This window comes from Danio rerio, chromosome 25 (genome assembly GCF_049306965.1).
Source record: "Danio rerio strain Tuebingen ecotype United States chromosome 25, GRCz12tu, whole genome shotgun sequence".
Lineage (NCBI taxonomy): Eukaryota > Metazoa > Chordata > Actinopteri > Cypriniformes > Danionidae > Danio > Danio rerio.
In genome coordinates this window covers 37,230,001-37,254,074 of record NC_133200.1, presented here as the reverse complement: position 1 = coordinate 37,254,074, position 24,074 = coordinate 37,230,001, and the positions used below count along the sequence as shown (strand labels likewise).

Here is a 24,074-nt window from a genome sequence, read left to right as displayed (position 1 = left end):
TTATTTTTACTTGGGCAGAATAAATATTTAGATTTAATATTAAATGACATTTTTTCAGTTTCATGATCATTTATCATTCAATGGAAAACTATAAAATCAAATTTATGAATGTATTTAAATGACATCTAATTTATCAATAAAATGTATATGTTTTCAGTGTTTTGAGGGATGTTTAGTGATTATTTTAAAGGTTACTGTCGGTCAAACTGTACAAATGATGTGTTTAATTTTTCCTTTTTTAGGCTACATGCAGATCTAAAAAACTATTTTATAAGAAGCAGGTTTTGTGAATACATAAGATCGGTGCTCTAGAACTGCCAGTTTCACACTGTTGAATGATGTTTTTCCTATCATTGATTGGCGTGATTCACATTAGTATGAACCGGTGGGGGATGGGGGAGGTCAAATGTATATTTATATTACACATTTTTAGTTATTAATATTTAAGATATAGATCAGCGAAAGCTATTACTTACTATTAAAGCGACGACCCTTCCTTCTCATACATCGCTTTGATATCCTTCATGGCGAGATCAATTAGGCGGGTCAATCCCCTCCAAACCCCCCTGTAATTCACACCCATGTGTAACTCCGTCAATTTAATTAAAATTGTTAATCATGTAAAAATTGCAAACTTTTGACTGGTTTAATTGAAATTTACTCTTGTAAGATCCATACCTGTCGACATTGGGATGTAAAAATAAGGGATATTCCCACCATAAAAAGGGATTATCAAATCTTATAGCCGTTGATTCGCTGTATAACTTACACATTCTGATTAAAGAGCAACAAATAAATGTCTTATTTATTTAGATTGTTTATTTAGATTATTTATTTAGATTGTTTCGTTTGAATACATTAAATAACAGAGGCGTCACTTTAAAAATGCACACATCTAACAATATATTGAAGGCATTCGACTGCTTTCCTAACTTTTTATGCTCATTTAAGACGAAATTAGTTGTGTTTGAAAAAAAAAAAAAACACCAAGATCGACATCTTTAGATCTTATTATTAATATTATTATTAATTATGTGTGTATGTCTGTTTAAACACGCGCCCGAAAGCCAGATTTTCGCTCCGCTTCAAATCGCGTGTACAGAATCCCTTTGGACAACAGCATCTATTTATCACTCTGGAGCGCGTCAGCTGACAGTCACGCATGATTATAGCCCCTTTCACACATACAGACCTTTCCGGAAAATTACCGGCAATTTTCCGGAAAGGTGTGTATGTGTGAACAGGTCCTTTTTGAAAATACCGGTAAATTCGTTCTGGCTATTTTCCGGAAAGAGAAGTTGTAACATTACCGGCAGTTTGCCGGAATGCTGCGCTGTGTGAATGCAGGAGGAAGATTGACGGAATAAGCGCGTGCACGTCTAGAACATGCTGACGTGAGACGTCTGCTTTAGCCAATCACAACAGTCAGATGCATTTACGTCCGCGCGGTTTATGAGAATAAAAGCCTTTGAAGATTTTTCCTGACACATTTAGCTGCTAGAAGTTAGTCAGATAACATTTATATGTTCTTCTTAATGCCAACTGTGTAAATAATTATCGATGAGATGCTTATGACAAGCCGTTGTTTGTTTACCTTCAAGCTTTGCGTGTGCCAGTGAAACAGCCTGCGAGCGCCAGCACACGCACATTATGAACATCTCGACATGCGAAAGTGATCCTGCGAAAGTCATTCACAATATTGATCATCCACAGAGTTTGTAATTTAGTCAAATGTTTACAAATACAAGCGCAGCCGTTTAAAGCTCATTTGTGGTGAATGATGTCAGAATTTACCGGTATTTTGGAATGGATGTGTGAACGCTCTTTTCCGGAAAATTTCCGTAACGTCCGTGCCTGTGTGAACAGCGCTTTTTTGAATATACCGGTAAAGTCGTTCCGGAAATTTTCCGGATATTTACCGGTATCACTGTGTGTAAGGGGCTTATGTGACTGTTTTGAGGATTACATAGGAGGTGTGACGGCACCTGTAATGAAAAGGAAGAGGAATCGCTTCGTTTTTATATTTATTTCAAAGTGTTTTCGCGCATAAACAAAGCGAAAGCACAAAACAGACTCACATTTAAGAGCAAGGGGCGGCCCCTGGTGGTTCGGCGGAATGGGTTACGTATAGCACGGCTCGGCTTCTTTAGAGTTTTTTGCCACCCTTCAGAGAAACGCTGAAAATACATAAGAGGTAAATACGGGAAAACACTTTTACGGGATGATAGCAGGATAGAACTGTAAAATACGGGAGAATCCCAGGAAAAACGGGAGGGTTGACGGGTATGAAGATCTGGACTTGCATTGTGGTGTTTTCCAGTTGAGAGTGCCTCATTAAATGCTTTTACTTTCTGCCGAATCACGTTTTCTCCTCTGTTGTCCTCCAGGGCCACCTCGGGTGATACAGTGCAGCTTGTCGAGCAGTCGCTGGACACCAATCTTCTGAATAATGCTGTGCGCCTGCGCATCCCACAATGCCTCCTCCTGCCCGGAGGCGTTTCCATACAGGAGACACTCAACAATGTCATTATTCTGATCGTCACCAGCCAATCAGTGCATCGCCTGGTGTTACCGCATCCGACCCGCATGTACCGCAGCGTAAGTCACATGACCTTTACTGTGCTTTCACACGTCCACTAGCTTCAGCTTCATTTACAGTCAACTCTGGTACTTTTGTTGCCAAGCTAAATGAGACCGGTGTGGAGGCACACTAATTTGTTATTGCATTACTTAAGTAATCCTGCCCGCAGTGGCGCTGACCATACTCATTTCTCTCTTACAGGATCTGGTCACTGAACTCCAGATGCAGTCCATTTTCACAGACATTGGGAAGCTGAATTTAAATGGCCCAGCTCACAGTTACGTTCTCCCGTTCACACAAGGCCCGCACTCCAGCGCTCCGTCCACGTCTGCGGCCTGGATCAGTCACCAGGGGGAGGCGCTGTTCGCTCTCGCCTCGCCCTCAGGAGGCATCGCTGTGGTCACCTTACCGGCTCATGATCAGGATGGTTCGTGGTTTCTACATCTCTATCTGTTTTACCCTAAATAAAGTTTAATAAATAAATACATTTGCCTATGAAAAGCTTCATCTGTACACTAAGGCTGCATTCATATGGGGCGTCAGCGTCAACGCTTCCCATTTACTTTGAATGGATGATGTCAGGCGTTGGCGAACTGCATTGTGGATTCCGTACGGAAGCGTCAGCCAATCAGATCACTGTATGCAAATACACCAGCTAGACAGTGACCTATTGCTAACTGAATTTCATTGGCTGACGCTGCTATGACGATCGTTTCATCCCCAACTTCAGACACGCCTTCAGTCAAGCATTGACGCTGAAGCCCCGTGTGAATGGGGCGTAAGGCTGCATTTAGGTTTTATCTATTAAAGTCTGCATGAAATTAAAATTCACAGTGTTATATTTAGAGGTCCTGTGAAATAAAAATTTTAGATGTTAGTTTCAGTCTGTTGAGTCAGTTTTAAGGGCATCTATTTGCTAGTGTGCTTCAAAACAGACAAAATTCGTGTTTAAAACTGATATAAACATCCAAAGTGTGCAGTTTGTCATTTTTTTTTTTTACAGCAATACTTCAGTTTCTCATCAAACCTTGACCAATCAAAGGCTCTAGTTTCTGACATGCCCCTCCCCCTTCAAGACACTTCTCATTTGCTTTGCATTAGATGTGCTTTATCTCAACCGCTCTCATTGGCAAAGCTGTGATAAAAACTAAACGCTATTGGCTGTTTTTTAAAAGGGAGCAGCCTCTCTGTCCTGCTCTTTCTTCATTTTTCAGACTACGTCAAGCATGGAATAAAAACATGCACATTTCAAAGCACTTAACAGGACCTTTAAGGGGAATATTAGATCCCTTCAAATTATTCCACATGAAAAAAAATAGTTTGCTCTGGTAATCTTTAATCAAAGTCAGACCGTTTGCTTTCGCCTTTAGAGCGGCGGTTCTGTTGACGTCAGCTTAATGGCTGCTATAGCAACTGTATATCAACATCCTTAGCCATGCCCCTCTTACCAGTAGGCCCTATCCACACAAACATGGGCGTTCATAAAATTGCAGTTTTTTTTGTGTTGGCTGTTTGTCAACATGAAGATGCAGTATCATGTGACTGAAACAGAAACTTTCTAAAACTATGGCCTTGGTGAAGATTGGAGTGTTTGCCTTACGACACCAGTTTTCTCCTCTCTGATTGGCCAAAATGACTGGGTTGCCACTGTTTTTCGCACCACTGGACGGTAATCCGCCTCTATTCTCACGTTTGCATCGACTTGTATGCGATGAGCAAATACTTAATTTGCTTAATAGTTTGGCGTGAACTTGGCATAAAAGCCTTTTTTTAATGACTATCTGTTGGTGCAACGTGCCCTCAACATGCATCACAGTGCATTTAGGTGTTTTCATGTGGACAGAGATTTTTTTTTTAAACGAAGGCAGGGAAAACGGCTTACAAAATACCCATATATGCGTGGACTTAGCCTTAGTTTGCTATGAGAGAATGATGCGCAAAACAAAGCCCCGCCCCATACTCGATATTCTGTTTTAGTTGGAAGCACATCAACACACTGAAGTAAAAGTTTCAGCATCTTCCCATTCACATGGACTGAAATGTGGTGCAAAGCAACATTTTCCTCATTACTTCATTCCACGTCCTTTAAAAGTTATTGTAATATTCTTATTTTTCTAATGATGTAAAGCCATTGTAATGTGCTGATAATCATGATTGTGCTCTTCTTCACAAAGGCTCCGTGTCCATTCTGGAGTTGAAGCAGAGTTCAATGATGCAGCGTCTGGCCGGCTGGATGCCCACTGCCATCAGGTACGCCATTGCTTTTACATACATTTGCGTTAGAATTAAAACGTATATATTGAAACGTGTTTTAAACGGAGCGTGCTGTTATTCGCAGGGGAGATCAGAGCATGTCTGATATGGCCGTCAGTCTGGCTGTTCATCAACTGGAGGACGACACTTTCATTTTCACACTGTGTCAAGATCACAAGCTGCGGATGTGGTCACTAAAGGTCAGTTCTGGTGAAGTGGAAGATAATGCAGATTCATTATATTCATATGATATATACTAGAGCTGCACAATTAATCGTTAAAAGATCGCGATCTCGATTCGACCCCCTAGACGATCTTAATTCTGCATTTCTACGATTCTGCCAATCATATTTTCAAGTTCAGGAGAGAAGAAAAGGTGGCTGCACGAGTCTTTTCATTGTTTCACATACGTTGCTCAGTGACATTGACACCTCCAAATGATGTTGAATGAGTCACATACTGTATTTATAAGGTATAATTCACTCAAAAATGTCATTTTTGTCTTAATATAATGATGTTTTCACGGCTGGGAAATCACACATGACGTGAGCTGCTGACCGTGAGCTGTTATCACATAGAGTTCCCCCTACTTCACCCCTACTTTAGTGAACGGAACCTGTATATGTTGCGAGTAACGGGTAATACAGTTGTAAATAGTATTCAGTTTGTGGCACAGAGTGATCGTTTGTGAGCCGCGCGCGAAGTATAAACAGCACTTAGCAGTGAAAATTAAACGGAAAGTGTGAACTTCATTTAAATGATCGTATCACATTTCAGAGTTATGATTACAGCAAGCATTTGATGTTTTTTCTTTCATAGCGAACCCACAGTTGTGCATGAAAATAAATGTTTACAGTGTCAGTATAACTACTCTAGCCTATATAATGTTGAATATAATCTGATAATGGCAAATGTCTGATTTTACCAGTGAATAAAATTGTCTAATATGACAGATTGCAAGCATATATCTCAAACATAATAATTCAACATCAGAATTATTAGAAGTAGAATAGAATTATTTATAAAAACCAGTAGACCTACACATTATTATTGATGTTGTGCCATTTGTTCGTTTTTACCAAACCTTTATTTTACATCTACAGAATCATGAGAAAATCATGATCTTTATTTTAAGCAAAAAAATCACGATTCTCATTTTAGCCAGAATCGTGCAGCTCTAACATATACATTGGGAGAAAGTTTTTCTAACATATACAGTGGGTACGGAAAGTATTCAGACCCCCTTAAACTTTTAACTTTGTTATATTGCAGCCATTTGCTAAACTCAGTTGTTTTTTTCCCTCAATGCACACACTATACCACGTATTAACAGAAAAACAGAATTGTTGACATTTTCGCAGATTTATTAAAGAGAAAAAACTGAAATATCACATGGTCCTAAGAGGCCACATTGTTCTGTGGGTCTCGTCTATTAAATCTGAGCTTTATTTTGTATTTTTCATTGGATTCAGATCAGGTAATTGACTGGGCCATTCTACAGCTTGATTTTCTTTCTCTGAAACCCTTTAAGAGTTTCCTTGGCTGTGTTTTGAATCATTGTCTTGCTTAACTGTCCAACTGATATCTATTTACACTGAGGATGGGCAGAGGGGTGCTGAAGAACTACTGAGAGATTTCAGCTGCTGTCTGGGCTTTAACTGCCTTCCTTCCTTCATGTGTTCAATACCTTTTTCCCTGCGTCAATTAATTTTATTATGCATAACTTCATTTGTAAACCAATTAGATTTGCTTTCTTTGCACGTATGGATTTCTTTTGTTGTTTCCAACATCCGGGAAAAGTTTCAAGTCAGCAGCATCTTTAGAAATATGTTTTCTGAGAAAAATGGTGATTGTTTAATACTTATTCTTCCCAGGTTGCTAATAATATTGACTATAAAGTGTTCCAGTCAAACTAGAATAATTCTATCTCCAGAAGATTAATACGATATGAAATCCCCTGATGTGTGTGTGTGTGTGTGTGTGTTGTTTCAGCATCAGATGTGTGTGCTGGTCACCGATATGCTGGAGTTTCTGCCTGTGGGTCGAGGGGAAGTGAAGGCGTCTCCGGCCCAGGCTCATAAACTGCGACTCTTCTTCTCCTCCTCCACCGGTCTGTGCGTCGCCGTCTACCTCTCTGTCCCCAAACGCAGCCAGTTCTGTGTGCTGCAGCTGGTGGCCAATGAGAGCAGCCGCTACAGCCTGGACCACATCTCCACGCTGTTCTCCACACAGGTACTGGAGCAACGTGCAGTAAACCTCGTTCAGGCGACTGACGGAGCTGTGCTCATCATCAGTGTGTGTTTGTGTGAAACAGGAGACGCTGGTGGATTTTGTCTTGACGGCAACTGATATTTGGGCTCTGTGGCTGGATAACGACAACCAGACGGTGGCGAAGTACATCAGCTTTGAGCAGTGAGTACTACAGAGTTTGTTTTTTTATATATACACAATATCATGATAATAGTTTATGCAATATCCGTATCGCAGCGAAAACACTCTATATTAACATTGGCACTTGTTTTTTAAACTGCAGTAACACTACAGGCATGTGGAACCAGGTGTTCGTCCAGCCGTCGCCAGAGGAAGAAGTTCACATCGGAGAAGACCAAGATCCTCGGGTAAAAATACCGATACCCGATGCCGTCAAAACAGGGTGTCCGCTGGTTCTTAAAAAGTCTTAAATTCACTGAAATATTGTGTTGTAAGTCTTAAAATTAATTTAAATAGTAAATATGCAAATTCTCCTAATTAATTTCCCAAATCAGGGAAGGACAACTAAAGCAACACTTCCCTCTAAACGAACTTCCATTATTATAGATTCACAAAAGTAACTGGGCCATTAGGAAAAAATCTTTAGTGTTTAGTCTTGTATAAGTCTTAAATTTCATTCATAATCGTCTTAAAGTCTTAAATTTGACTTGAAGTAACCTGCAGAGACTCTCTGCTGTTATCGTCTTGCCTTAAACTGTTGTCTGTTCACAGGAGATATATCTGGACGTGCTTTTTTCACCGCTACGCTTCACAGCCTCGGCCATCATCAAAGCTTTACAGGTACAAATCTGCTCGCTTCATTTTACTTTGCTTCGTGCCAGTTATTGAGGGTTTCCCCAACAAGCAATTTTGAGTTTAATAGACATCTAAATATAGACGGCTTGGCTAAAACAAGACTAATTGATGCCTAACAAGATGTCTAATTATAGCCTAAAACGTGACTAGTCTTCAAATTCGCAGAATAGACAGACTTCACATGTCCGTCCATCCAACCATACAAGTTTAGTTTTGAGCTATTTTAAGATGTCTTTTAGACTAACTGACAGCCCAAATTTAGCCTTATTTTTTATATCTTGGCCATCTATGTTTATTTGTCTATTGGATGTCTTTAGGATGTCTATTGGATGTCTTTTGGATGTCTTTAGGATGCCTATTGGATGTCTTTTGGATGTCTATTGGATGTCTTTTGGATGTCTATTGGATGTCTTTAGGATGCCTATTGGATGTCTATTGGATGTCTTTTGGATGTCTTTAGGATGCCTATTGGATGTCTTTTGGATGTCTATTGGATGTCTTTTGGATGTCTATTGGATGTCTTTTGGATGTCTTTTGGATGTCTTTTGGATGTCTTTTGGATGTCTTTTGGATGTCTTTTGGATGTCTTTAGGATGCCTATTGGATGTCCATTGGATGTCCTTTGGCTGTCTTTAGGATGTCTTTTGGATGTCTTTAGGATGCCTATTGGATGTCCTTTGGCTGTCTTTAGGATGTCTATTGGATGTCTTTAGGATGACTATTGGATGTCTTTTGGATGTCTTTTTGATGCCTATTGGATGTCCTTTGGCTGTCTTTAGGATGTCTATAGGATGTGTTTTGGATGTCTTTAGGATGACTTTTGGATGTTAATTAGATGACTTTTGGATGTCCATTGGGGTTTTTTTAGATGTCCATTGGATGTCCATCGGATGTCCTTTGGACGTCGATTGAGTGACTTTTGGATGTCCATTGGATGTCTTTAGGATGTCTTTTGGATGTCTTTAGGAGGTCTGTTGTATGTCTATAGGGTGTCTATTGGATGACTTTTGGATGTCTTTAGGATGTCGATTAGATGTCTATTGGATGTCTATTGGATGTCTTTAGGATGCCTATTGGATGTCTTTAGGATGTCTATTGGATGTCTTTTGGATGTCTTTAGGATGCCTATTGGATGTCTTTAGGATGCCTATTGGATGTCTTTAGGATGCCTATTGGATGTCTTTTGGATGTCTTTTGGATGTCCATTGGATGTCCTTTGGCTGTCTTTAGGATGTCTTTTGGATGTCTTTAGGATGCCTATTGGATGTCCTTTGGCTGTCTTTAGGATGTCTATTGGATGTCTTTAGGATGACTATTGGATGTCTTTTGGATGTCTTTTTGATGTCTTTTTGATGCCTATTGGATGTCCTTTGGCTGTCTTTAGGATGTCTATAGGATGTGTTTTGGATGTCTTTAGGATGACTTTTGGATGTTAATTAGATGACTTTTGGATGTCCATTGGGGTTTTTTTAGATGTCCATTGGATGTCCATCGGATGTCCTTTGGACGTCGATTGAGTGACTTTTGGATGTCCATTGGATGTCTTTAGGATGTCTTTTGGATGTCTTTAGGAGGTCTGTTGTATGTCTATAGGGTGTCTATTGGATGACTTTTGGATGTCTTTAGGATGTCGATTAGATGACTTTTGGATGTCCATTGCGTTTTTTTTTTTTAATGTCCTTTGGATGTCTATCGGATGACTTTTTGGTGTCGACTGGGTGACTTTTGGATGTCCTTTGGATGCCTATTGGATGTCTTATTGATTTCCTTTGGATGTCCTGTGGATGTCTATTGGTTTTTCTTTTTTTCTGTCCATTGGATGCCTTTTGCATGTCTTTTTGATGTCCTTTGGATGTCTTTTTGATGTCCTTTGGATGTCATTTGGATGTCTATAAGACTTTCACCGACAGCCCAAATTTATCCTTGTTTTAACTAAGTCCATGTTAATCTATGTTTATATGTCTATTGGATGTTTTTTCATGTCTATTACACGTCTTTTGGATGTCTTTTAGATGTGGTTAGGTTGTCTATTAGAAAACATTTCTTGGGTGTCATTTATTTTTCCACGACAAAACAAAACTAGCTGGAGACACCAGCACAAAAACACTCAGCAACACATTGTGTTCATTGTCATTGGGGAAACAAGAAATCCCATTATTTTTTTTTATAAATCAAAGTTTCAGCACGCTCCTACTGACATTCTGATACATTTTCAAAATTGTTTGTCATATATTTGATGATTCATTTTCTTTTTCCAGATTTATAAGCGAGGTCCAGAACGATATTCGGATCTATCATGGGAGGAGCTGAAGAAAGAGGTCACGGTCACAGTGGAAAGCGAGGTAAATCACTCATGTTTACCGCCTCGTGTTCATTTCTGCTGTTTTGCAGCTAAACATTGATTCCATATCTGCGTGTTTATTAGGGGTGTCAAAATTAATTGTTTCTTTGTTGCACCGCGATGCAGACGCGGACAATTCGGTATCGGTTCAGTAATAATCATAACCGGTTATTACTGACGCCATTTACCTCATATGAGCTCTGTCGCGAGGGAGGCGATCGGGAGTATTTACAACGCTCTAACTACTCAAAACTCATAAATTTTGCACAATTTCACTGTGTGTGTTTGCTGGATCAGTCTTTCACTGACATATACAACAAAAGCCCCTATTTCACTGAGATCGAGAGAATGAAAGTAGCCTACTCCATTTCTCTCTCTCTCTTTCTCTCTCTCTCTCTCTCTCTCTCTCACACACACACACACACGCACGCACAGTTTCCCATTTGACCTGCTGGCGTGGCTTTCCTTCACCTCTGGGCTGTTTTACAGCGTTACTTCTGGATAAAGAAACAAGAGCGTGTCTGCAGAGTTTTCTTCACCGTGTCTATCATACATCAGCTGTGAGATCGCCGCTGCCGCTTATCAGTGTCACTCATCTGTGAAGAGCGCAGCGCGCAAGAGCAAATCGCAATCGTTTTTGTTGAGGGTGTGACCAATCAAAGAGGTGTAAGAGAACTAGACAAGGATCAGAAATTGAGCTGGATAATTATAATTGTTCATTATTTGCTAAATGCTCGTTTTGTTTAAAGGTACAGTTTATATTTCTGACTGTTTGTATTAAATGACAAAATTGTATCACAAATAATATATGAATCTAAATATATTCATACGTTTTAATACAAGAAATGCTGCTGTGAAGAAAATATAAAACTGAGTATGAAAAGCACCGTCAATGCACCGTCAATGCACCGAAATATCGAATTGAACCGAATCGATGGCATGATAATCGTAACCAAACCGTGAGACTAGTGTAGGTTCACAGCTCTTGTGTTTATGCATATTAATCATTTTTAAGAGGACAACTTGTGACTTTTTCTAAATATTTGATCAAAATCGGACCGTTTGGCTGATTTTGTTGTGGTTTGACTATTGCTGACATGACATTAAATGGGTAAAGTGTGTGTGTGTGTGTTCAGCTTCAGGGCAGTGTGACGGAGTACGAGTTCTGTCAGGAGGATTATCGTCTGCTCCAGGTGGAGTTTTGGTCCAAGTTTTACGCCTGCTGTCTGCAGTACCAGGACGTCCTGTCCACACCTCTCGCCCTGCACGTCAGCCCCTCCACCGGCATGATCTGCGTCCTCAAGAAGGTAACTGCGCCACAAGACTCCGAGCTTCTTTTTTAACATGTTATTTTGTGTGAGTGATTAATTGTGGTGTTTGTTTATGTTATTCTTGGTCACCTGTTTGTTTTTATTCCTCTTTTCCAGGGCTTCGTGTCTTTCTTGTTGCCCTGCTTTGCTGTGGACCACCTGTACCTGTCCTCCGATGAATACTTGTTTTCTGAAGAGGAGACTCCTATTGCTGAGGGTGAGACGACCATGTTTATCAGAGAGATTTCATTATTGATCGGAATTACTCATTAGTGCTGCATCAAATATATCTCTAAGTCAATATCGGCTTGTGAGTTGATCAATGGTTGATTATTTTTCACATGATTTTCCTCAGATGCAGAAGTGAGCCGGGATGTCCTGCAGCTGGTTCAGTGTCTGCGTCTGGTGAACGAGTCTCTTCCAGAAGAAATGGCCTACGAGATGGACAAAGCCCTGGACGAGCTGCTGTCCCCGGAGAAAGTGTCCGAGAAGATCCTGGAGAGCCTTTTGGCCAATGACACGTCAGTATCAGCAGAGAGGGTTTATTCCCTGAGACTCTTATTCATTAAGAGTCTATTACAGACATGGAACGTCAGGATAGAGGGATTTGTGCTCTGTTTAAACATTTTACTTTACATTTATCAATGTCATTTGTCTATTACGTGTGTGTGTGTGTGTGTGCGCGCACACTTGTTTGTGTGTGTGCATGCTTGGTTGTGTGTGTTTTTGTGTGTTTATTGTGTTTGTCTTAGTGTGTGTGTGTGTGTGTGTGTGTGAATGTGTGTTTGTTTGCACTTGTGTGTGTGTGCGCGCGCGCGCGATTGTGTCTGCACGCTGGGTTGTGTGTGTTTTTGTGTGTTTGTGTTTTTCTGTTTGTGTGTGTGAACGTGTGCGTTTGTGTGTCTGCTTTGTGTGTTGTGTTTGTGTATGTGATTGTGTGCGCGCGTTGTGTTTGTATGATTTTTATGCTCTAATTTTTGTGTCTGTTTGTGTGTGTCTGTTTGTATTTGTGTGTGTGTTTGTTTGTGTGTGTGTATGCTGTTGTGCATGGTTGTTTGTGTGCACGTTGTGTTTGTTTTTGCTTGTCTGAGTTTTATGCGCTTGTGTTTGTGTGTGTTTGTCTGTTGTTTATGTGTTTGTATTTGAGTGTTTATTTATGTGTGTTGGTTTTTGTGTGTTTTTGTTTGTTTGTGTGTGTGCGCGCATTTGTGCGTGTCTGTTTGTGCGTTGTGGTGTTTGTTTGCGTATGCGGTTATGTGCACGGTTGTGTGTGTGTGTGTGTGCGCATTGTGTTTGTATGCTTTTTATGTGCTTGTTTGTATTTATGTGTGTCTGTTTTTGTGTGTGTGCATTGGTGTTTTGTTTTTATGTGATTTTGTGTGTTGTGTTTGTGTATGTGATTGTGTGCGCGCGTTGTGTTTGTATGCTTTTTATGCTCTTATTTTTGTGTCTGTTGTTTTTGTTTGTATTTGTGTGTATGTTGTTGTGCATGGTTGTTTGCGTGTTTGTGTGCACGTTGTGTTTGTTTGTGCTTGTATGAGTTTTATGCGCTTATGTTTGTGTTTGTGTGTTTGTATTTGTGAGTGTTTATTTGTTTTGTTTGTGTGTGCGCGTTTGTGTGTGTCTGTGTTTGTTTGTGTGTTTGCGTATGCGGTTATGTGCAAGGTTGTGTGTGCACGCGTATTGTGTTTGTATGCTTTTTATGCGCTTGTTTGTATGTTTGTTAGTGTTTGCGTTTATTTGTGTGTGTGTGTGCGTTTCTGTGTGTGCGCGTGTATGTTTGTGTATGCAGTTGTGTGCGCGAGCGTGTTGTGTGTTTTTGTTTGTATGCTTTTTTTATGCACGTGTTTGTGCGTGTGCGTGTGTGTGTGTGTGTGTGTGTGTGTAAGAGTATGTGCGTGCGTAGCATGTATTAGGATTCATAAATGGTCACTGATCAAATTGAAAATACAGCTAATTAGATTGTCTAATTAATAATCGCATACAAAAAAAGTTTGTTTTGACCTCCGATATGTGTTTGTGCTATATATATTATTATGTACATGTAATACAAACACATACATAAAAACAAAACAGTCTTTTCGCATAGATCGTAACATTTATAAACCATTTGTATTATATAAATGAAAAATTATTTATAAATAAACATTTTCATATTTGCATGCATGTGTGCACTTATAAACATAATACATATGCACTGATCACCACACACACACATACATGTATACATCTCATGTCAAAGCAAGCTTATTTAGGTTGCGATTAATCTTTGCCCAGCATTAACAGGCCTCTTGAATGAAATCATGCAATTCAATTGAACTTCCTGTCCTAAACAGCCGTGACGTGAAAATACGCTAATATATAGTTTCCTGTTTGTCTGCTCAGTGCTCATAAGTGATGGAAATTCAGCTTTTAGTCAGTCAAAGTCATTTGGTTTAAAGTGGGAATCCTCTATCACTTACTGAATGCATTTCCGCCAGCTGTTGATCAGGGTGAAGGCTAAAGTGAAGTGTTTTCCTCAGTGGGAACGTGATTGGCGACATTGCAAACAAACTGCAGGACATCTATAACCCCATCGCTGCCATGAACATGCTGCTCCGAGAGCTGGACCTGGAGACTGACGCCGAGCCTGACGCCAGACACGCAGGTAAACTTATACACCTGTTTAATAAGAGCTGAGCTGTTTTTTACTTATTAGCTCCCCTTTGACTCAAATCGGTTTCAATTTTGATTGGGAGTTTGTTGAATCTGCTCGTGTTTTTGTTTTGTGGTGTGTGTTTCAGGTCAGTCTCTGCGAGTGCGCATCAGTCTGTCTCAGCTGTACGGCAGCAGCGTCGCTGCTAGTCTGATCTGTCAGGCCGTTTGTCAGACCGCCATGACCCGAACGCTGCTCTGCAGAGACCTGCTCATCCTGCAGCAGCTCTACCTGCGCATCGGAGAAAATGTGAGTATGCACACACACACGCGCACACTTAGCATGTGGCTGATTCTACAATTGTGGGTGCTATTGAATATGGAGCCAGATTAGTCTCAAAAACAATACATTTACAAAACAAAAAATTCATACACAATTCACATTTACACAATCCAGTTTGTAAACACACACAATTCGTTAATGCATTAATCCAATTCGTGTTTGGAGCGTGATGTGATAACCAGTCTATGATGTTCTGGAGAGAAATGAGACTTGAGTGACACAATAAAAGCGATAATACTGAACTGTGCTTGATAATGTTCATGGTGCTGTTTATGTGTGTTCATTCCTTTGTGGATTTTAGCCTGAAACTCTGGTGTTCCCTGGTCTTTTCCTCTAGCTTGAAAAAAGTAAAGAATTTAAGTGGAGGAAAAAAAAGTGTTTTCAGAGTTTTTCAATATTTTGTCTGCAGGCGTTTATTTCCGGCGGTCCTCAGTTGCTGCAGCTCCAGCAGGACTTGATTCCTCGATGCTCGAATCTGCTTTGCACTTATCACCTGCTCAAACAGATGAGCCTGACGCTCTCCTCATCTGTCCCACTAGACATACTGTGAGTTCAGACCCTTTAAGCAAAGATATCCATCAGTTAAGTCTATAGTAATGGGCCAGATGTCTGTCCGTCCGTCTGTTTATCTGTCTGTCCATATATTGCTCTTTTTATCTATCTTTTCGTCTGTCTGTCCGTCCGTCTATCGTTCTATTTATGTATCCATCCTTCCATCCATCTATCTATCTATCTATCTATCTATCTATCCATCCATCCATCGTTCCATCTATCCATCCATCTACCTATCTACCTATCCTTCTATTGTTCTATCTATAGCCATCCATCCACCTATCCATCTATCGTTCTATCTATCAATCGTTCCATCCATCTATCTATCCTTCCATCGTTCCATCTATCTATATCGTTCTATCTATCTATTCTTCCATCGCTCTATCTATCCATCTACCTTTCTATCTCTCCATCTATCGTTCTATCTATCGTTCTATCGTTCTATCTATCTATCGTTCCATCCATCTATCTATCCTTCCATCGTTCCATCCATCCATCTATCTATATCGTTCTATCTATCCTTCCATCGCTCTATCTATCCATCGTTCCATCCATCCATCCATCTACCTTTCTATCTCTCCATCTATCGTTCTATCTATCGTTCTATCTATCTATCGTTCCATCCATCTATCTATCCTTCCATCGTTCCATCCATCCATCTATCTATATCGTTCTATCTATCCTTCCATCGCTCTATCTATCCATCGTTCCATCCATCCATCCATCTACCTTTCTATCTCTCCATCTATCGTTCTATCTATCTATCTATCTATCTATCTATCTATCTATGTATCTATCTATCTATCTATCTATCTATCTATCTATCTATCTATCTATCTATCTATCTATCTATCTATCTATCTATCTATGTATCTATCTATCTATCTATCTATCTATCTATCTATCTATCTATCTATCTATCTATCTATCTATCTATCTATCTATCTATCTATCTATCTATGTATCTATCTATCTATCTATCTATCTATCTATCTATCTATCTATCTATCTATCTATGTATCTATCTATCTATCTATCTATCTATCTATCTATCTATCTATCTATCTATCTATCTATGTATCCATCCATCCACCTATCCATCTATCGTTCTATCAATCGTTCCATCTATCTATCCTTCCATCGTTCCATCCATCCATCTATCTATATCGTTCTATCTATCCTTCCATCGCTCTATCTATCCATCGTTCCATCCATCCATCCATCCATCCATCTACCTTTCTATCTCTCCATCTATCGTTCTATCTATCTTTCTATCTATCTATCTATCTATCTATCTATCTATCTATCTATCTATCTATCTATCTATCTATCTATCTATCTATCTATCTATCTATCTATCTATCTATCTATCTATCTATCTATGTATCTATCTATCTATCTATCTATGTATCCATCCACCTATCCATCTATCGTTCTATCTATCAATCATTCCATCCATCTATCTATCCTTCCATCGTTCCATCCATCTATCTATATCGTTCTATCTATCCTTCCATCGCTCTATCTATCTCTCCATCTATCGTTCTATCTATCTATCTATCCACCTATCTATCAATCGTTCCATCTATCTATCCTTCCATCGTTCCATCCATCTATCAATCGTTCCATCTATCTATCCTTCCATCGTTCCATCCATTTATCTATATCGTTCTATCTATCTATCCTTCCATCGCTCCGTCCGTCCGTCCGTCCGTCCTATCGTTCTTTCATTTGTTCTATCTATCATTCTATCATTCTATCGTTCTAACTATCAGTCATTCTACCCATTGTTTTATCGTTCTGTCGTTATTTTCTAATACACACTTGTACATAGAAACAAAAGTATACAAAAAATATATGCCTTTATTTTTAAAATGATATTAACATAAATATTTGCATTTATATATCATTTTTATTATATGCATATATTTTATATCTACGTTTAGAAACTGTTTCTAAATAATATGCTGCATATGTGTATTAATTTATACACAATAAATAGCTCGTGCAGCACGGACACGCATATATTATGTATATATATTGACACCCAGCACTAATCTAAAGGTGTGTATTATCTGTGCGTCTCTTCAGAAATGCAGATCTTCAGCATCTCTCAGTTCTGGAGCTCTCCGACTCCTCCACTCCTGCGTCCAGCAGATCAGGTGCATATTCATGGCCACAGTATACACACACACACACACACACACACACACACACACACACACACACACACACACACACACACACACACACACACACACACACACAGGGTGTTAAGAGTTAATAAATGTCGCTGACAGTGTTGTTTCTCTCTCTGGATTTCAGTGTTGAATCCTCAGACCGTGGTGGAGTTGTTCTACCAGAGCGTGGCCCGTAAAACCATCATGTCTCAGATCTTCTCCCAGCAGGACATGGAGAGCGATCAGAGCGTCTTACACTGGCCTCAGATGATCTCCAGTGTCCTGACGCTGCTCTGCCAGGCTCTGTATCCTTCACCTAAAGAGGGATAGTTCACCCAAAAATCAATAACATTTAGATTGTACACATTTTCAGCTGGTTTCCAGGTCTTCATAGTAATGTGAGTAAGTGTGAGGCGAGTGGGACCGACAAACCACCTGTAGAAACACTTTCCCCTCTATGTGCACCAGACACTACTGCTGTAGCACTTAATTCTCTGAACACCAGCAGTTCCTCTGTATTTTTGCGCAGTTCGTCTGTGTGTTGTGTCGTTTATGAGAGATCAGTGTGTTTGCCTTGAGTCATTTCCCCAGCTGGCCCAGCAATCCCAGTTTCCTCTTTCCCGAATGCCTGATGGGAAACTGCCAGTACGCACAGCTCCAGGTGAGACGCCAGGATGAGATGTATTAAATATACCTTATATTATACGAGTTCATATTTAATATCTAACTGTGCTGGAGGATTTGCTGTGTGTAATATGTATGCCTTATAATGTGGAATTGATTAGACTGAAATAAATGCATGTAAAACAGTTACTTTTCCCAGTGTTGTTTAAAAGGTGTGCGTGTGCGTGTGCGTGTGCGTGTGTGTGTGTGTGTGTGTGTGTGTGTGTGTGTGCAGGAATATGTGCGGTTAGTCGGGCCCTGGTGTCAGGTGAACGTGGGGTCTTACCGTTTTGTGTTGGGTCAGTGTTATCTGGCCAGCGGTGAGGGGCAAAAGGTAAGAAAATCTGTGCATTTGGCTGAAATAATAATAGATGTTTTCAGGCTTGCCATGCTTTATGAAAGCACTCACATTTCTGACATATAAGCTCAAGGCCTAAAGTACTAAAAAGCAAACGTAGGTCCTCAAATTACATTTTAAGTTAATTTAGTTCATGGTTTTATTTCAACTGTACTCAAATGTCAAAAACAGAAGGAATAAACTGAGAAATGATTAAACTGAAATCTTCAAAATTATAACAAATTACAAAATTATACAAAAAAACGGACAAACAATGCTCATTTGATCAATATTTCAGAAACCGCATTCAAGTTTCATCAGTTAAGGTATTGAATTCATTGCTTTTCACTGGTTAAGACGGTCAGTTTTTGAAAATTAGTCTGAACTTTTTAATGTACATTTTAATTTTAAGTGTAATGAAAAGTGAAATGTTGAGTACATTTAGGACGGTCACCGCGCTACATATGCTCATAAGCACAAAGATGCTTGTTTTGAAATGAAGGGTGCTTTAAAGTCATTGAAAGTATTTGAATGTGCTGTTTGTGAAAGCGTAGGAATCCTGTCTTATATATGACATTGTAAAGGCAGGATTTTGAGTCTCGGGGAATTTAAATAATAATAATAATAATAAAAGCTTGCATTTAAGACTCTAGATAAAAATGAGAAAAAGCAAAAAATAGAAAAATAGAAAAGGCATTGGTTAGTTGAATAAAACTGAAAGGTCATAAATTCAAATAGGGTATTGAAATATAAATGATCAGTTATGTATGTATGTATTTATGTATTTATATATATGTATGTATGTATGTATGTATGTATGTATGTATGTATGTATGTATGTATGCATGTGTGTGTATATATGTGTATATGCCATGTGTATATATGTATAATTTTCAGCACTATGGATATTTGATAAGCATAAACATTAAAATAATAATATTAATTATTGATGACTGAATATAATTTTTTTTAAATAATGGTTGGTTGGATGAACCAAATTACTATTTACTACAAGTTCAAAGTTATGTAGTTACCTATAGCTGATTTTTATTACTTGAAATATAAATAAATAAATAAATAAAAACTATTAAAAGCTTGTTTAAAATGTTTGCTTTAACTTTCCATATTAACTTATTCCAAAAGCTAAAATGTAATAATAATAATAAAAATAGACTTGTTTCAACACATTTCTAAACATAATAGTTTTAATAACTCATTTCTAATAACTGATTTGTTTTATATTTGCCATGATGACAGTAAATAATATTAGACTAGATATTTTTCAAGACACTTCTATACAGCTTAAAGTGACATTTAAAGACTTAACTAAATTAACTAGGTTAACTAGGCAGGTTAGGGTAATTAGGCAAGTTATTGTATAACGATGGTTTGTTTTGTAGACTACTGAAAAAATATATAGCTTAAAGGGGGTAATATTGACCTTATATTTTATCTATATAGTGTATATGCATTACTGTGATCATTTTGATGACTGTTATCATAATGAATTTCAGGATACATTTTTCTAGAAGCAGAAAGACGTTGTGAAGTGAACTTTGTGTTTTCAGGCATTGCAGTGTTTCCAGGAAGCTGCGACTGAGGTGAATAAAGAAGAGTTTTTAATGAAGCTCACAGGTTCAGATGAAGAAACGGCGACCGCTCCACGATTGCTTTACTACAACAAGGAAAGTCTGCTGTTCTAGATGCACTTAATTCTGCAGCATCTGAATGGGGGTGTAATTATGCATGGTGTTTTATTCTTACAGGTCCTGCGGTTATTGGAGGATATTGGGTTGCCGGAGCTTGTGATTGAATTGGCAACGCTGGCCGTTTCTGAAGCCACCGATGACAAGAGAAGCCAGGTAACAGCATCATGTTTATTTGTATTTTTAATTATTTATTAATTATTATTTTTATTTAATTATTATTGATATTAATTTATTATTTTATTCTTATTTGATAATTATTTTTTTATTTAAGTATTTTTTTTTATTTAACAATTTATTATTATTATTATTATTATTATTATTATTATTATTATTATTATTATTTAAGTTATTATTTATATATTTTTTTATTTAATAATAATTATAATAATTTTTATAATTTTTATTTATTTAATTTATATTATTATTTATATTTAGTTATTTTTATTTTTTATTTTTGTTATTTATTTTTATTTTAATTTATTGATAATTTATTTAAATTATTATTATTTTATTATTATTATTATTATTTATGTTTATTTATTTGTTTATTTTGACAAATTGTACAAAATAACCAGTATCACATACACCTTGAAAATAAACAGCTGATGATAAAAATCACTATATCATTTTAATAATTTTAAGGTATGTGCAAACAGTAGCTCCTAATTAATACTAAAATAATCCTAATAAATGCATTAAGACAGGCTAATTAATATATGCAAAAAATGCATTTTTTTAAAACTCGTTAAGTTTTGTTTTCTTTCTTTAATTGATCCTGGAAATCTGCCATTTTCCCCTGCTAATTTTCTAGAATTAAATGGACAAATATTGCAATTTCTACACCTAGTGTAAAGTATGTTGTCTCACTAGGTAACCTGAAATCCCCAGAAATTGGTGAATAATTTTATTATTAATGTTTCCAACCATTATTTGTTGTGTTCTCATGTATTTCTCATAAATGTGCAAAAGTCTAGTCCTCAGTAGCGTGTTTTTTTTTCTTCTTTTTGTAATGAATATTTAAATGTGAGCCCTATAAAGGGTTAAAGTCAGCTCAAAATCGTTCTTTTCTCCCAATTTGTGAATTATTTGTTAATTAAACGGCTTCTGAAAAGAGAACTAATGGTGGGCGGGGCCTGATTTTTGTTCCTGGTGAATTGATTAGCTCTCATGATTGGCAGTTTGATCCCGCCCTCACTCCTGTTGTTGTTAGAGTGAAGGTTATTTTGATTACAGATGATGAAGGAACGTTAGTTTTTAAAAATGAAGCGCATTAATAAATCATTTTATTCCACCACAATATGCCATGAAAATTGAAGGAACAGGTGAGTTTTGAGCTGATGGTCTCTTCTGTTTTGTAGGCTGCTCTGTGGACTCGTATCTTCAAGCATCATCTGGATCTCGGACACAACAGTCAGGCGTATGAAGCCCTGACGCAAAACCCGGATTCTAGCAGGTGTGTGTGCTCTGTTCACTCTCCTCTACACGGTTTGATGTGAAAATGCTTGAACTGTGTGTGTTTCTACAGGCAGCTGGATTGTCTCCGGCAGCTGGTGGTGGTTCTGTGTGAACGCGCACAACTCCGAGATCTCGTCCAGTTCACATATGTTAATTTGCATGACGAGGTAGGCCAGAATACCTAATCAGTCATCTGCCTTGGTTTATATATATATATAAAAAATTGATTTTTAGAGATCAAAAAGTCAGATGTACATCAGTATTCACAGCGTTCAGGGTGAAGCTCTAAATTGAGCTCAGGTTCATTCTGTTGTCACTGATCATTCTTGAGATGTTTCAGCAGCTGTATTGGAGTTCACCTGTGATCAATTCAGCTGATTAGACGTGATTTGAAAAGGCGTACACCTGTCTATATTAGGGCCCAGGGTTGACAGTGCATGTCAAAGCACAAACCAAGCGTGAAGACAAAGGAACTGTCTGTAGACCTCCGAGCAGGGATTGTCTCGAGGCACAAGGCTGGGAAAGTTTACAGAAACATTTCTGGGGCTCATAAAGTTCCAATGAGCACAGCGACCTCCATCATCTGAAGTGAAAGATGTTTGGAACCACCAGGACTCTTCCTAGAGCTGGCCAACCATCTAAGCTGAGTGATCAGGGAAGAGGGGTTCTTCTGTGGAGAAAGGAGCACCTTACAGAAGGACAACCATCTGTGCAGCAATCCACCAATCAGGCCTGTATGGTAGAGTGGCCAGACGGACGACACTCCACGCCTGGAATTTGCCAGAAGGCATCCGAAGGACTCTCAGACCATAAGAAACAAAATCCTCTGGTCTGATGAGACTCAAATTGAACTCTTTGGAGTGAATGCCAGGTTTTATGTTTGGAGAAAAGCAGGCAGCGCTCATCAGCAGGCTAATAGCATCCCTAAAATGAAGCATGGTGGTGTTGGCATCATGCTGTGGGGATGTGTTTCAGCAGCAGGAACTGGAAGACTAGTCAGGATAGAGGGAAAGATGAATGCAGCAACGGACAGAGACATCCTGAATGAAGACCTGCTTCAGAGTGCTCTTGACCTCGGATTGAGGCGTCCATTCATCTTCTGGCAGGACAATGACCCAAAGCACACTGCCAAAATATCAATAGAGTGGCTTCAGAACAACTTTGTGAATGTCCTTGAGTGGCCCAGCCAGAGCCCAGACCTAAATCCTATTAAACATCTCTGGAGAGATCTGAAAATGGCTGCACACCGTCGCTTCCCATCCAACCTGATAGAGCTTGAGAGGTACTGCAAAGAGGAATGGGCACAAACTCCCAAAGACAGGCGTGCCAAGCTTGTGCCATCATATTCACAAAGACTTGAGGCTGTAATCACTGCCAAAGGTGCATCAACAAAGTATTGAGCAAAGGCTGTGAATGCTGATGTACATGAGATTTTTCAGCTTTTTTTATTTTTAATATATTTGCAACCATTTCAAACACTCTTTTCATATTGTCATTATGGGGGATTGTGTGTAGAAATTTGAGGAAATAAATGAATTTAATCCATTTTGGAAAGGCTTTGACAAAAAAAAAATAATGTGGAAAGTGAAGCGCTATAAAGAAGTTGCAGATGCACTTTATTTACAACACCTCTTTGACCCATCACCTATGAACAATTAAATTGAGCCTAATTGAATATCTTGTCAGCACCGCGGTAAAATCCTATATGAGCCTTCATACTCTTGTGTTTTGTGCTTGTGTTCTTTAGGTTGTCAGCATTATTGAGTCTCGAGCGAGAGCCGTGGACCTCATGACACACAACTACTACGAGCTTCTGTACGCTTTTCACATCAATCGGCACAACTATAGAAAAGGTAAAACTCATTCTCAGTGTTACAGGGACGTTTCAGGTTGCCCCTGTTTAGTGATGCAACGATTAACCGTTTTACTATTAACCGTGCTTTAATTCGTCACGATTATTTAAAGGTGAAGGCTTCTCAACACCGCGTTTCTGCATGGAACAAAACTGCTGCAACTTAAAGTTATGCCAACTGAGTGCTAGTTTGAAGTTCCGAGCTTGTACACCATGCACACCGGATTAACTATGGCTGAGGCTATTAACTAGTCACGTATCGCATCTTGTGCTTGCATAATAGAGCGACAGACTCGTGCTTTCCAGACGCACATTCTAGTTGAAAGAATGCCGCCAGTGCCCTACACTGAGAAAAAAAATACAAATGAAAATTACTAAACAATTGTGTTATATAGTTGATCAAAAGCCTTTCAGACAGAGGTTCAGCTGCCTTTGAATACATTTCATAAATGTAAAAGGGAAATACTTAGCTATTATTTAACTTGGATTACCATTAGACAAATACTACTACTTCATATATTCATTTATTTACTGATTTTTTTAGATTAATTTTAATTTATTATTATTTAATTTATTTTATTTTTTATTTTAAATTTATTTATTAATTTATTTTAAATTCATTTATTTAAATTTAATATTTTATATTTACATTTTCATTTATTTTTCATTTATTTACATGTAATTAATTTATTTATTTTAATTGATTAAAATTTATATTACTTTAATAAAGAAATTGTATTTTTTATTTATTTTATTTATTTAAAATGTATTAATAAATTTTTATTATTTTAAATTTAT

General features: G+C 38.2%; 1 protein-coding gene across 3 annotated transcripts in view; it reads left to right on the top strand.

The window, feature by feature from the left end:
- nup160 (nucleoporin 160) overlaps positions 1–24,074 on the top strand; it is a 40,939-nt gene that overhangs the window by 2,474 nt on the left and 14,391 nt on the right. The window contains exons 3-26 of one of the 3 annotated variants that reach the window (XR_012399797.1): positions 2,388–2,598; positions 2,783–3,008; positions 4,756–4,831; positions 4,920–5,034; positions 6,827–7,066; positions 7,149–7,246; positions 7,368–7,452; positions 7,817–7,885; positions 10,159–10,242; positions 11,378–11,548; positions 11,669–11,768; positions 11,907–12,072; positions 14,074–14,198; positions 14,335–14,495; positions 14,938–15,074; positions 17,172–17,242; positions 17,406–17,565; positions 17,852–17,921; positions 18,159–18,257; positions 19,829–19,949; positions 20,027–20,122; positions 21,328–21,422; positions 21,495–21,591; positions 23,172–23,277. Coding sequence is in view for 2 of the 3 variants with exons in the window: in NM_001423844.1 (NP_001410773.1) it covers positions 2,388–2,598; positions 2,783–3,008; positions 4,756–4,831; positions 4,920–5,034; positions 6,827–7,066; positions 7,149–7,246; positions 7,368–7,452; positions 7,817–7,885; positions 10,159–10,242; positions 11,378–11,548; positions 11,669–11,768; positions 11,907–12,072; positions 14,074–14,198; positions 14,335–14,495; positions 14,938–15,074; positions 17,172–17,242; positions 17,406–17,565; positions 17,852–17,921; positions 18,159–18,257; positions 19,829–19,945; positions 20,027–20,122; positions 21,328–21,422; positions 21,495–21,591; positions 23,172–23,277 (2,975 nt within the window). In the remaining variant the exon portion in view is untranslated. The remainder of the gene's footprint in view (positions 1–2,387; positions 2,599–2,782; positions 3,009–4,755; positions 4,832–4,919; positions 5,035–6,826; positions 7,067–7,148; positions 7,247–7,367; positions 7,453–7,816; positions 7,886–10,158; positions 10,243–11,377; positions 11,549–11,668; positions 11,769–11,906; positions 12,073–14,073; positions 14,199–14,334; positions 14,496–14,937; positions 15,075–17,171; positions 17,243–17,405; positions 17,566–17,851; positions 17,922–18,158; positions 18,258–19,828; positions 19,950–20,026; positions 20,123–21,327; positions 21,423–21,494; positions 21,592–23,171; positions 23,278–24,074) is intronic. The other 2 variants (NM_001423844.1, XM_068217338.1) reach the window with 2 other exon arrangements.